This window comes from Ovis canadensis, chromosome 11 (genome assembly GCF_042477335.2).
Source record: "Ovis canadensis isolate MfBH-ARS-UI-01 breed Bighorn chromosome 11, ARS-UI_OviCan_v2, whole genome shotgun sequence".
NCBI classification, from domain to species: domain Eukaryota; kingdom Metazoa; phylum Chordata; class Mammalia; order Artiodactyla; family Bovidae; genus Ovis; species Ovis canadensis.
In genome coordinates, this window is record NC_091255.1 from 20,921,716 (window position 1) to 20,934,913 (window position 13,198).

At 50.1% G+C, this 13,198-nt stretch overlaps 1 protein-coding gene across 1 annotated transcript; it reads right to left on the reverse strand.

Annotated features, from left to right (window-relative positions):
* Positions 1–766: 766 nt before the first annotated feature.
* Positions 767–12,056, reverse strand: CHCT1 (CHD1 helical C-terminal domain containing 1). The gene is made up of 6 exons (XM_069542370.1): positions 12,006–12,056; positions 9,770–9,871; positions 9,351–9,526; positions 7,871–7,970; positions 3,896–4,091; positions 767–905 (listed from the first exon to the last, which is right to left on the reverse strand). Exons 1-6 carry the CDS (start codon positions 12,054–12,056, stop codon positions 826–828), a joined length of 705 nt encoding a protein of 234 aa, XP_069398471.1. The 3' UTR covers positions 767–825.
* Positions 12,057–13,198: the final 1,142 nt, after the last annotated feature.

Genomic DNA, 13,198 nt, shown 5'->3' on the forward strand with positions numbered 1-13,198 from the left:
GCGGGATCTAGTTCCCCAACCAAGGGTCCAACCTGGGCCCGCTGCATTGGGAGCACGGAATCTTAGCCACTGGACAGCCAGGTAGGTCCCTTGGGACGATGAATACAGTTCCTTCTTTGGTCTCCTGACTCTACCCTTTCTCAATTCCACGTACTTTGCTGGTACCCACGTCACATCAACTCCTTCCCCTGCCTGGCATCTCCCTTGTCATTGTTCCCTCTAAGTTCCCACAGGATCAAGGGCAGATGATTTAGGAAGGCACCAGACTTATCACCCTCCAGTTGACTCCTAGCCCACTGCCCTCCCACCTGTGCTCTCTCCTGGCAGACACATATCAGGCCTATGTCACCTCCCTTAAGGCCTTCCCCAGACACCGGCATTACCCTGTTTAATGTCTATCTGTGTGTGTGTTTCCCCCAGACTGTGACGGTCCTTGACACAGCAACTGCCTCTTCTTACTCACCTGTGTATATGGGGGCCATTTACTATTCAGAAGGTGGCTGGAAAATATTCATTTTTAATTAAAAAAAAAAAAAGAATGAGACCTCCCCTGCTCTCTGCAACTAGAGAAAGCCCGCAGAGAGCAGTGAAGCCCCAGTGCAACCAAATAAATAACTTTAAAAAAATGAATGACAATGATTAGCCAAGTTGAACTGTCTAAAGGATGTTTATTTCCTTGTCCCATTTATGCACAATTAAGACTGAGCGTCCTTTTGATAAAGACAGCTTCTTCTTTCCCCTCACTGGTCCCTCATATCCCCCTCCCCTCAAGGGCAAGTGCTCTAGGATCCAGGGCAAGCTGGTCCTCAGCCCCAGCTGGGTCTTCTACGGACAGGTCTCTGGAGTGTCTGGGGCTTCCTTAATCCTCCTTCTCTTGAGTTTCGGCTCTTGAGGCAGCTTAGAACCTGAAAACGAGGAAGGTCAGAGACAGTGCTGATGACATCACAAATAGAGAATCTCGGCCTGTAACATTTGCCGGCTGTGGTGGGAAGAGCAACAAAAGCTTACCTTGCTTTCAACCTAAGTCCCTTACCCGTTTCTAATCACAGAAGCCAGAGGTCGGTCCTGACTGTGCCCCGGGCTTAGACTTTGAGCAGCCCATTTCCTTACTCTGCGCCTGCGTGCAATCCCTTAGCTGGTGTAAACTGGGGTGATTCCTCTCCACTCCTGTCTCCATTCACTCCCCAGTTTCCAGTACTTTGCTGCTGGGTTGTTTGCAAACATCATTGCCATCTTTTTACTTAAGAACTGACTCATGAAAAAAATAAAGAACTGATTCATGAACACAGTGCCCAAGAAACACCATGAAGCTCATATTTGGGGGGATGGTGTCAATTTCACTGATCTTTTCTTTTTTAAAAAAGAAATATTTATTTATTGTTGGCTGTGTCGCTTCGTTGCAGCATATGGGATCTTGGTTGCCCCCTGTGGGTGTGAGAATTTAGTTGCCCTGAGGCATGTGAAATCTTAGTTTCCCAACCAGGGATGGAACTTGCATCCCCTGCACTGGAAGGTGGATTCTTAACCACTGGACTGCCAGGGGAGCCCCCGCACAGCTCACGTTTAATTTCATGATAGACTCAGGGATTCACCCGGTCGTGGTGGCCCCACCTGGTAGTATGCGTTTTCTCACGTAACACAGTATGAAGAATAGCACCTCGCCTGAAACGTATGCCAGTCAGAAATGTGTTTAACACAAATCCATGGGGACCCTTGACCTACAATCCTGCTCTGAGAGAAACAAGCTTCAGAGATGCCAAATGCAAGCAACAAGAAAAAAGCAGGAAGTGGAACGGTCTGCAGGACAGTAGCCTGATCTCTTCAGCACATCGGGGTGGAAGAAAAGGGAGACTCAAGTTAAAAGAGACTTAAGAGACAGAACCAGGTGAAATGCATGGTTTGGGAAATTAAGTGCAAAAGGTATCTTTGACTATTGGGAAAATTTGAAAATGGAGTATTTAATTCAATGAAGATGTTGACGTGGAAGGTTTCTATAATTATCTGAAAAAAGCAAGTTCAAGTCAAAACCACACATATAGCATGGTCTCATTTTGGTTTAATACAGGTGTTTATACACATGAAAAGCATCTGGAAAGTGGTAACTGTGGATGACAATGTGATGTTTATATTTTCTTATTTTTTGTTAATCTGTTTTATCTAATTTTCTAGGATATGCTTGTGTTTGTGATGAAATGTTATTTTAAGAATTACAATTTCAGGGGCATCCCTGGTGGCCCAGTGACTAGGACTGTGCACTCCCAGTGGCGGAGGCCAGGGTTCCATCTCCAGTCAGGGAACTAGATTCCGCTTGCAGCCCACATGCCTCTACAGAGTTCGCATGCTGTAACTAAAGGTCCCGCATGCTGCAACAAAGTCCCGAGTGCCTAAACGAAGACCCAAATAAAGAAGTTTTTTTAAAAACACTTAAAAAAAAGAATCACAATTTCAAGCCCAACTTAACACGCCATCTGCAGCTTTTCCCTGTTACCTGCCACTCTAGCCCTCTCTCTCCACCCTTCACCTCCAAGCCCAGCCTGTGTGCTCACTGCCTCACCTCCACACGGAACTCCCTTCCACTCTTTGTCTCCCCCATCTCTCTCCTTTTTCCTTTCTCTAAAGCCTGTCCCAAACCTACCTCCTTCCAAACCTCCGGACCTACCCTTTGCCCTATGACCTGAGATTGATCCTTAGTGAAAGGGGGACGGTCATGCCCAGCTCTTCCGGGTGCCGCAGGGGTGGGTGAAATTAAGAGACACGATGCACCTGGTACAGGGAGATGCTGGCTCCAAAGCCTGAACCACACTTTGCTCATCTGATTCTTGGACTGCCTGATCCAAATCATCTTAATGATACCGACTGCCCTTCATTCCATTGTATGTTTCACTTCCTCAGTCTAAGCAGTAAGCACCAGAGCCACGGGCCCCCACAGAGCCCAGGCACGGGTCTGGGTTTGGGGCTCTGGGCCCTCTTCATTGACCTATCTTCACTTCCCTGCTCCCTCTGGTCCAGCTGTGGCCGCTGAAAAGGCCCTGAGCGCGTCCCCGGCTGGCCCAGCCTTCAGAGAAACACCCTGGGTCCAGTTTAGGACCACGCTCTGGGGTCCTAGGTTTCCCTGTGTGCCTTCATTTTCTCCCACAGGAGCTAAGCAAGAACAGCTACACGTGGCCCCAGAAGCCAGTTCCAGAGGGTGAGAGGTAGGAGATCTAACATCTCTCTGATCCTTAGTGCCCGGAACGGGCCTTCACAGACTCCAGCCTTGCTGGGCCCCCCTCACTGAAGACTCTGTCTTTTAAGCCCACAGCCTCAGTCCGGGGGCCGTGGTCGCTGGACTGGCCTGCACTGGCTGGACGGCCTCCTTCCTGAGGGAGTGACCCCTTCCTTCCACCCGCAGCCCACCCAACACCAGGAGGGCACAGCCTGCTGCTCGGCCACTTCCCGAGAGTCCCTGCTGTTGGCCACTAGAAATGGCTCTGCTTCTGATCATACGGGAGCATGCCTTTGTTTACCTGTTAGCTGGAAAAGGCACATTTCCCGAGACCTCCGGGGGAAACTGAGACAGAACAAGAAGGAAACACACCTAAATATGATTATTAGTCCTGCTTGTAGGTAATGGGTGACTTTTCTGTTTTATCCTAGCTGGCAAATCCCAGGGAGAGAGGCACCTGGCAGGCAACAGTCTATGGGGTCAGATACGACTGAGCGTGCCCGCACAAACTTTTCAAATTTCCTACAGTGAGCCGACCTAAGAGAAGGAGGGAAAAAGAGAAAAGAAAAAGTGGAGAAGGGGAAGGAAAACGGACAAAGAGAAATGCAGGGCAGAAGAGAAGATGGGGCGGCCAGAAGAGGACCAGGTCAGGCGCTCCCGGAGGCAGACGGGCCGCTCCTCCGGGCATACCTCTCCTGCGGGGGCCCCTGGCTCTCAGCTCCTTCAGCAGGCAGGCCGGGTGGCCCGGGGCCTGCAGCTTGGACAGCCTCTCCTTCATGCCACTGAGATGGCTGCGGAGCCCCCAGGCAGTGCAGAGCTTGGGCAGACTGTCCTCCTGGTCAGCCAGCAAGGAGCTCTCCGGGGCATCCAAGGGGCAGAAGGCCACCTGCAAGGGGACCAGAGTGTTGAGGAGGAGAGAGGGGCCTGCCTGCCAGAGCCAGAGCCCTGCCCGCATCAGGAAGCTGCTGCGGCCAGGCTGCGCCTCACGCTTGGGCAGCCAGGCTGGAGTGAGGACCACAGATGTTGGGGGCGGCGGGGGGACCATGGGGATCGTGAGGCCAGGCTGCCAACTCTGTCTTCTTGGGTGGATCTTTCCTTTGCAGTATCTCCTCCCTCTCGTTTTTGAGCACAGTGTCTTATGTGTTTGTAATTACACAATGGGACTTAAAAAAAATATTTATTTGGCTGTGCTAGGTGAGGAAGATCCCCTGAGGGAGGGCATGGCAACCCACTCCAGTATTCCTGCCTGGAGAACCCCATGGATGCAGAAGCCTGGCGGGCTGCAGTCCGTGGGGTCGCAAAGAATCAGACACGAACGACTGAAGCAACTAGGCATGCGTGGCTGTGCTGGGTTTTAGTTGTAGTGTGTGGGATCTTTAGTTGTGGCATGAGAACTCTTAGTTGCTGCATGTGGGATGTAATTCCCTGACCAGGGATTGAACGCGGCTCCCCTGCATTGGGCAGAGTCTTAGCCACTGGACCCCCAGGGAAATCCTGGTGCTTATTTTTTAAAGTCCTTTGCAAAATTAAAATCGAGAGCCTGGAAACATCTTTTGAAAGTTCCTTGGCTGCTGAAATCTAGGAATGACTAAAATGGCAGCTCCTCATATTCTTAAAAGGAATCACTGAATCTATCCCCACATTCATGTTCAGAGAATGAAATAAAGACCCACAGAGAAAGTGAAAGTCACATCCAACTCTTTGTGACCCCATAGACCATACAGTCCATGGAATTCTCCTGGCCAGAATACTGGTGTGGGTAGCCTTTCTCTTCTCCGGGGGTCTTCCCAACCCAGGGGTTGAACCCAGGTCTCCTGCATTGTAGGCAGTTCTTTCCCAGCTGAGCCACAAGGGAAGCCCAAGAATACTGGCCCAAGGCTACTGGGTAGCCTATCCCTTCTCCAGGGGATCTTCCTAACCCAGGAATTGAACTGGAGTCTCCTCCATTAGAGGAGGATTCTTTACCAACTGAGTGATCAGAGGATGCTATTATAGTTGCCCAGCTGGAGCAATGGGCAGCATAAGGTCAGAGCAGGGCTCTCCTTTGAATGAGATTATGTTTGAACCCAGCTCTATCCTTCCCATTTGCTGCGTGGTCTGGATCAAGTTGCTTCACCTCCCTAGATTAGGCACCCTCCTTTATACACTGTGGACAATAATTCTAATTACCACCTAGGGTTACTTTTGAAGAATGACGTGAAGGAACATAAAGTCTCCTAGTACATAAAAACTGTTCCCTGTAATTATCCTTTTGGATAGTGCTTCTCAAAGGGTGCTCTGTGAAATATTCTAACCTCACAAACCGCCTGAAAAGTGGGATCCACTCAGAGTGCAGGAGAGAAATAAATGGATTCTAATGTAACCCAGTGTGAAAAGCTCATTGATAACAAATCCGAAAAGGCTACATACTGTATGATTCCAACTATACCTTCCAGTTATACAGTCCAGAAAAGGAAAAACCATGGAGACAGTTAAAAGATCAGTGGTTGCCAAGGGCCTTGAGGGGAGAAGGAGGGGATGAATAGGGAGAGAACTGGGGATTTTTAGGGCAATGAAACTTCCTTTTTCTACTGTAATGATGGATACATGTTACTGTATATTTGTCAAAACCTACAGAATGTACAAAACAAGGAATACACCTTAATGTAACTACGGACATTATTTATTAACAGTGTATCCATATTGGCTCATCAAAGATACGAATGTACCCCTCCAATGCAAGGTGTTAATAATAAGGAAAACAGGAAAGGGTAAGTATGGGAACTCTGTGCTTTACCCCCAATTATTCTATAAACCTAAAACTGCTTTTTTTAAAAAAGTCTATTTTAAAACATTCATTGAAGGAATTCCCTGTGGTCCAGTGGTTAGGACTCTGCACTTGCTCTGCAGGAAGCATGGGTTCAGTCCTGGTCAAGGAACTAAGATCCTGCTGTGTGATGTGGTAAGTAAATAAATAAATAAACAGCTTAATAAACAAACATCCACGGATATGGTTTCAGATTCAATATTGCAGTTAAGTAACTGCCACTTGCTGAGTTTTGGTGTCAAAAAATATTCACCTTTATCTGAAAACGCTAATAAAATACTCCTCTCCTTTCTATTAATAATTTTATATATATATATATATATATATATATATATATATATATATCAGTAGGAGGCTGGATTTTCTTATGTACCAAATCATTATATCGTAAGAGATTGAGCAAAAGCAGATATGAGAAGCCAAGTGTCTTCTATTAAGCCAGACACTAAAAGATCTGCAAAAATAGAAAGCAATGTCACTCCTCTCACTAAATTTGTTTTGGAAAATACAAATATGAGTTATCTCTCATAAAAATTATGTTAAAATATAATGGGCTCCTTGATTTTTAAATGATTAGCAGGTACATATTTTGAACTTTTTCTTTAGCTTTAATTTCTAGTAGGGCAAATATCAATAGATGTAACCTATACAAATACATTTCCAGCAGTCAAGTATGGATGTGAGAGTTGGACTGTGAAGAAGGCTGAGCGCTGAAGAACTGATGCTTTTAAACTGTGGTGTTGGAGAAGACTCTTGAGAGTCCCTTGGACTGCAAGGAGATCCAACCAGTCCATTCTGAAGGAGATCAGCCCTGGGATTTCTTTGGAAGGAATGATGCTGAAGCTGAAACTCCAGTACTTTGGCCACCTCATGTGAAGAGTTGACTCATTGGAAAAGACTCTGATGCTGGGAGGGATTGGGGGCAGGAGGAGAAGGGGACGACAGAGGATGAGATGGCTGGATGGCATCACCGACTCAATGGACGTGAGTCTGAGTGAACTTCGGGAGTTGGTGATGGACAGGGAGGCCTGGTGTGCTGTGATTCATGGGGTCGCAGAGAGTCGGACACGACTGAGCGACTGAACTGAACTGATACAAACACATTTTGTGGGGTTATGGGATTCCCTAGTGGCTCAGAGGTAAAGAACATGCATGCCAATGCAGGAGACACAGGTTTGACTCGTGGGTGGGGAAGATCCCCTGGAGAAGGCAATGGCAACCCACTCCAGCATTCCTTCCTGGGAAATCCCATGGACCAAGGAGTCTCTCAGGCTACAGTCCATGGAGTTGCAAAGAGTCAGATGCAACTTAGCAACTAAGCACCACAAAAATTAAGAGGGGAGAAATGATCTGAGACTAAAATGTTTGCGAATCACTGTTTTGGGACAAAGCCTACCGGGGATATTTATCCTCTGGCCTTTGCAATGGCCTCCATAGCCTCCCCCAAGCTGGCTATGCCTCTCTGCCTGGCCTGGGTCGTCCCCACCCACGGCTCCTCAGGAACGTCCTTGCTCCTGCTCAGGGTGTGGTGGTGGACGGTGTGAAGCTCTCTCGGCCTCATGAGCCCACTCTGTGCCCACCCGGGAGGCAGTGGAGTTTTCCTCAGGCAATGAGCATGGGAAGGACTAAAGAGTACTTGTTCTATCAGAGGGCTCTTCAGGAAATTTCCTGCCAGTCCAGTGTTGAGGATTCCGCACTTTCACCCCTGGGGGCCCAGATTCCATCCCTGGTCAGGTAACTAAGATCCCTCATGCCACATGCTGTGGCCAAAAAAAAAGCACAGCCCTTCAGGCTCAGACCTCCCCCTACAATTCAAGAACGCGCCACCCAGCCCTCTGCCGGCCAGGGAGGAGCCTCACCAGGAACTTGGCGGTCTGGTTGTTCTTGGTATACTTGTAGAGTTTGCGAAGCTGCTTCGCCTCCAGCTCTGAGAAGAGGGAGACAAACCGCCAGAGCATCCTGAAAGGCAGGGGAAACGAGGCTGAGGGGGCGGGGCCGAGGCTGAGAGGGGAGGAGCCCAGCCTCTCTCCCTCCCGCACCTGCCTTATGGCCAGGACCACCGGGGAGTGAATTTTTGGTTGGGCGCATGGAGGGCAGGATTCTCCAGGCCTTGAATCCCCTGTATTTGGTGATGAGCCCCCACTGCACACAGCAGTTATTCTATCAGAGTTCTTTCCCCGACTCCAAATAGGGAAAGGAGTACGTCAAGCCTGTATATTATCACCCTGCTTATTTAACTTCTATGCAGAGTACATCATGAGAAACGCTGGGCTGGAGGAAGCACAAGCTGGAATCAAGATTGCCGGGAGAAATATCAATAACCTCAGATATGCAGATGACACCACCCTTCTGGCAGAAAGCCAAGAAGAACTAAAGAGCCTCTTGATGAAAGTGAAAGAGGAGAGTGAAAATGTTGGCTTAAAGCTCAACATTCAGAAAATTAAGATCTTGGCATCCATTCCTATCCTTTCATGGCAAATAGATGGGAAACAGTGGAAACAGTGTCAATTTTATTTTGGGGGGCTCCAAAATCACTGTGGATGGTGACTGCAGCCATGAAATTAAAAGGTGCTTTCTCCTTGGAAGAAAAGTTAGGACCAACATAGACAGCATATTAAAAAGCAGAGACATTACTTTGCCAACAAAGGTCCATCTAGTCAAGGCTATGATTTTTCCAGTAGTCATGTATGGATATGATAGTTGGACCATAAAGAAAGTTGAGCGCTGAAGAATTGACGTTTTTGAACTGTGGTGTTGGAGAAGATTCTTGAGAGTCCCTTGGGCTGCAAGGAGATCCAACCAGTTCATCCTAAAGGAGATCACTCCGGAATGTTTATTGGAAGGACTGATGCTGAAGCTGAAACTCCAATATTTGGCCACCTGATGCAAAGAGCTGACTCATTTGAAAAGACCCTGATGCTGGGAGGGATTGAAGGCGGGAGGAAAAGGGGATGACAGAGGATGAGATGGTTGAATGGCATCAGCGACTCCATGTACATGAGTTTGAGTAAACACCAGGAGTTGGTGATGGACAGGGAGGCCTGGCGTGCAGCAGTCCATGGGGTCGCAAAGAGACCACTGAGCAACCGAACTGAACTGAACTCCTATGAACTCCTATGAACTGAACTCCAGGTGAGGAGAGTCCTTTATCCAATCAGTGCTGCCCTGAGTCACTAGAGGCTGCTGTTCTCTCCACCCCTCTTCACCACACTCACTCCAGGGTCCTGAGCCTTCCACACTAAGGTGAAGGACTAGGAGATTTGCACTAAGGAGTGACCTCGATTCTGCACGGAGCGGCCCAGGAGAGAGGGCCACGGTCGGGGTGGGAGGCTGTCCTACTTCTTCCAGTGCTTCATTTCCCAGGCCCGGCAGTAGTGCTGCAGAAAGGTGTTGATGTGGTCCCCTAGGATCACCAGGCTCTGCTTCATGTACTTCAGTTTTTTCTTCTGCGGAAGGTCCTTTGGCAGGTGCAGCTTTCGCAGGAACTTCTTCAGTGGCCTTAGATATTCTTTACACTGAGGAGGCAACAGGGGAAGTGAGGGGCCATAGGAGAAAGAAGAGAAAGTGGGACAGCCCCACAGAGCCAGCAGGTGGCCCAGCTGCAGCCCTTCCGACCCAGTGTTATGTGAGGCCACTTCCTTCCCAGGAGGGTGTCCAGTAGGGCCGTGAACTATGGATCCGAGGCCTGCCAGCTTCTGACCCAGATCTCCTGACCTGTGGGGAACAGGGTACAAGCCCCAGGCTGGCCCCTTACTCACAATTTTGAAGGTGTCCCGGTCAAGGCCCTTGGCATGGCGCACAAGGGAGTCTTTGGCTGGGGCGGTATTGGAGCTCTTCTCTAAGCTGGGTGCATTCATCCCCTGGAGGAGACAGGGGCAGCAGTCAGCTGGGGCCTAGGGCTACTGCTCCTGAGAGGCAGTGCTGGGCAAGCACTGATCCAGACGCCAGCCAAAGCCCCTCTCCATTTTCTCAGTGACCTCCTCCTTGACCCAGCTCTCAGGCCAGTGAGCCCTGGGCAAAGGAAACCCATCTCTGAGAATCCCTGCTTAGAAAACCAAGACCACCTAATCCATTTCTTGTACAATATTATAGCTCTGTATACTAACTAACTTTGCAAAGCACTTAACTCTTTTTCTTTTGGGTCATAAAGAAAGCTGAGCACCAAAGAATTGCTGCTTTTGAACGGTGGTGTTGGAGAAGACTCTTGAGAGAGTCTCTTGGACTGCAAGGATATCCAACCAGTCCATCCTAAAGGAGATCAGTCCTGAATATTCACTAGGACTCATGCTGAAGCTGAAGCTCCAATAACTTTGGCCACCTGATGGGAAAAACTGACTCACTGGAAAAGACCCTGATGCTGGGAAAGATTGAAGGCAGGAGGAGAAGGGGACAACAGAGGATGAGATGGTTGGATGGCATCACCGACTCAATGGACATGGGTTTGGGTAGATTCCGGCAGTTGGTGATAGACAGGGAAGCCTGGTGTGCTGCAGTGCATGGGGTCGCAAAGAGTTGGACACAACTGAGCGACTGAACTGAACTCTTTCTGTGTATGGTTAACTTCTTTGTTTTGAGGAGAGGACTGCACTGGGTCTTCATTGTGGCTCTAGTTGCAGAGCTTGGGTTCTCTAGTTGCAGTGAGTATGCTTAGTTACTTCACAGCATATGCAACCTTAGTTCCCCAACCAGGGATGGAACCTGGGTCCCCTGCATTGGAGGGTGGATTCTTTTTAAAAAATTTTTTTAATTTATTTACTTTTTTGACCATAGTGGGTCTTCATTGCTGCATGTGGGCTTTGTTTAGTTGTGGCAAGCAGGAGCCACTCTTTGCGGTGGTATGAAGGCTTCTCTTTGCAATGGCTTCCCTTGTGGAGCATGGCTCTAGGGCTTGCAGGCTTCATAGGCTCAGGGGCTTAGTTGCTCTGAGGCATGTGGGATATTCCTGGACCAAGGATGGAACCTATGTCCCCTGATTTGCAAGGAGGATTCTTAACCACTGGACCTTCAAGGAAGTACCAACATTAACTCATTGTATTCTCCCACAGATTTTGTAAGGCTAGAACTCTTTATTTTTGGTTACAGATGAGCAGAGGGTACCCGAGATGCTTAAGTAACTCCTTGGGGGAAAGGATCATCATTCATTTACTTGCTCATTCAACAAACACTTATTGAGTTCCTAAGTCCCAGGCCCAGTTCTTTGTATCCCTAATCTTTAGCTTCTTGCCAGACTAACAGGCACTCAGGAAAGTGGGTGACAGTAATGGTGATGATGAGAAGGATCTTGCTGGCAGCAAGCTGGAGCAAAAGAAGTTGAAAATGAATCACAATGAGGTGACTTCAGAATAACACTTGAAGTCAGAGCACAGAATTAGATTGACATGAGATTTACACCTGCCTTTTAAAAAGCCTCCCAGAAAAGGGAGCGTGGGGGCTTCCCTGGCGGCGTAGTGGTTAAGACTCCAGGTTTCCACTGCAGGCGACACAGGTTCAATCCTTGGTCAAGGAACTAAGATCCTGCGTGCCTCACGGGGGAGCCGGAACACAAGAGAGTGTGAAGCCCTGCCTGTGTTCAGGGGGCACAGGGAGATTTCAGGGAAAGGGCGGGAGAAAGATGCAGAGAGAATAGGACACAGGCTCCGCCAGACTCCAGAGAGAGGGAACCCTGGTGGGTCAACTGGATAAACACTCCATACAAACCAGACAGATTATGACCCATTACTCACATACACACACACCAGCCTGTGAGTGTTCATAACTGACAATCGTCTTGCCAGGAATCTCCCCCATCATCTTGCCAGGTATCTATGTCCTGGATAAGCATCTGTCTGGATGAGTTAACCTTCTCTTGTTCTTTCAGTCCCTTACTGGTGAACCTCACCATTTCCCGCGCCCCCCCACACTCCCGGTCTTCTTCCTTGACACTCCTCTGCCTTCCCAAGCCAGCCCCTGAGGTCCTCCTTTCCTTCCCCCCTCACACCCTTAGCCCCACTTGACCTGCTCTAGAGGCTCCTCCCTTTCGTCCGCCTGCCCATCAGAGGCTTCCATCTCAACAGGAGTGCTGATGGGCTCCACAGCGGCACTCCCCGGGTCCCCTCAGGCTTCCCACCTCCTGCTTCTGGGCCCCCAGTGACTCAGGGAGTGGCACTCGGAACTCGGGGCAAAACCATGGCAACGGCCAACACAGAGCCCAGCGCCCCTCCCCCACGCGGCCCGGGTTCCCCGCCCTGCAAGCCAGCAGCTTGGGCCAGGCGCACCCCAGACTTTGTCGGGGCTCACAGCTGCCCAGGAGGGGCGGGCACCCCTTCTCCAAAGAGCACTGTCGGGTGCTGTCGATTTTGAACTTGGGTAAAGCTTTAGGAATAATTCTCCTGCCTGCGTACCATTCAAGACCCCCCCCCCCCGGTTTCAGAGTGGGCTCGCCTGTGGGCTCCCCCCCCACCCCCGAGAGGAGAGAGAGAAGAGGTTTCGTAGCCGTCCTTTTCGGACCGGGGACAATGGGGAAGAGGATGCAGGGAGAACGTAGCATCCTCAAGCTCTCCCGGGATGCATCTTCTCTTCCATCGTCCGTAGCCTCCAGGAGGGAAGGAACCCACTGTGTTGGGTTGTGGGTGGATGGTGGTGGTGTTCTTAGGAAGTATACGAAAATACTAGCCACCCTCGTACCTCTTCCCCGGGGTAGGTCCCAGGGCTGGTGGTGGTTTAGTCTCTCAGTCGTGTCCGATACTTGTGAGGCCCCATGGACTGTTGCTCGCCAGGTTACTTGTCCATGGGATTCTCCAGGCAAGAATACTGGAGTGGGTTGCCATTTCCTTCTGGAAGGGATCTTCCTGACCCAGGGATCGAACCCAGGTCTCTTACGTCTCCTGCATTGCAGCTGGATTCTTTACCGACCGTGCCACGAGGGAAGCCCCGGGATCACGGCTGGGAAGCCCCAGGTCTCAGTCGTGATCCCATTTCCTGAAACCACCAGCCGAGAAGCACAGAATTCCCGTTATTTGCCTTGGGTCCGCCGCCACGAGGGGCGGCGCCGAGGTTCGGGTAGGAGTCCGGCCGGCCTGGCTTTTCCCTCCTGCGTCGCCCTCGGGGGAAGCCAGGCCGCAGGCGTAGAGGGGGCTGGCGGGGTCCGCGCGTCTCCCCGGCCGGCTTGTCCTGGAGGCGCTCCGGGGCGCGGGGCCACGCCGCCCCTC

What these genes read in the sequence shown, in the direction of transcription:
- CHCT1 (XM_069542370.1), bottom strand. Translation starts at nt 12,056, where the DNA reads ATGGAAGCCTCTGATGGGCAGGCGGACGAAAGGGAGGAGCCTCTAGAG. An exon ending in GGGAGGAGCCTCTAGAGCAG is followed by an intron (nt 9,872 to 12,005) that starts GTCAAGTGGGGC and finishes TGTCTCCTCCAG; the next exon opens with GGGATGAATGCACCCAGCTT. An exon ending in GAAATGAAGCACTGGAAGAA is followed by an intron (nt 7,971 to 9,350) that starts GTAGGACAGCCT and finishes CCTGCCTTTCAG; the next exon opens with GATGCTCTGGCGGTTTGTCT.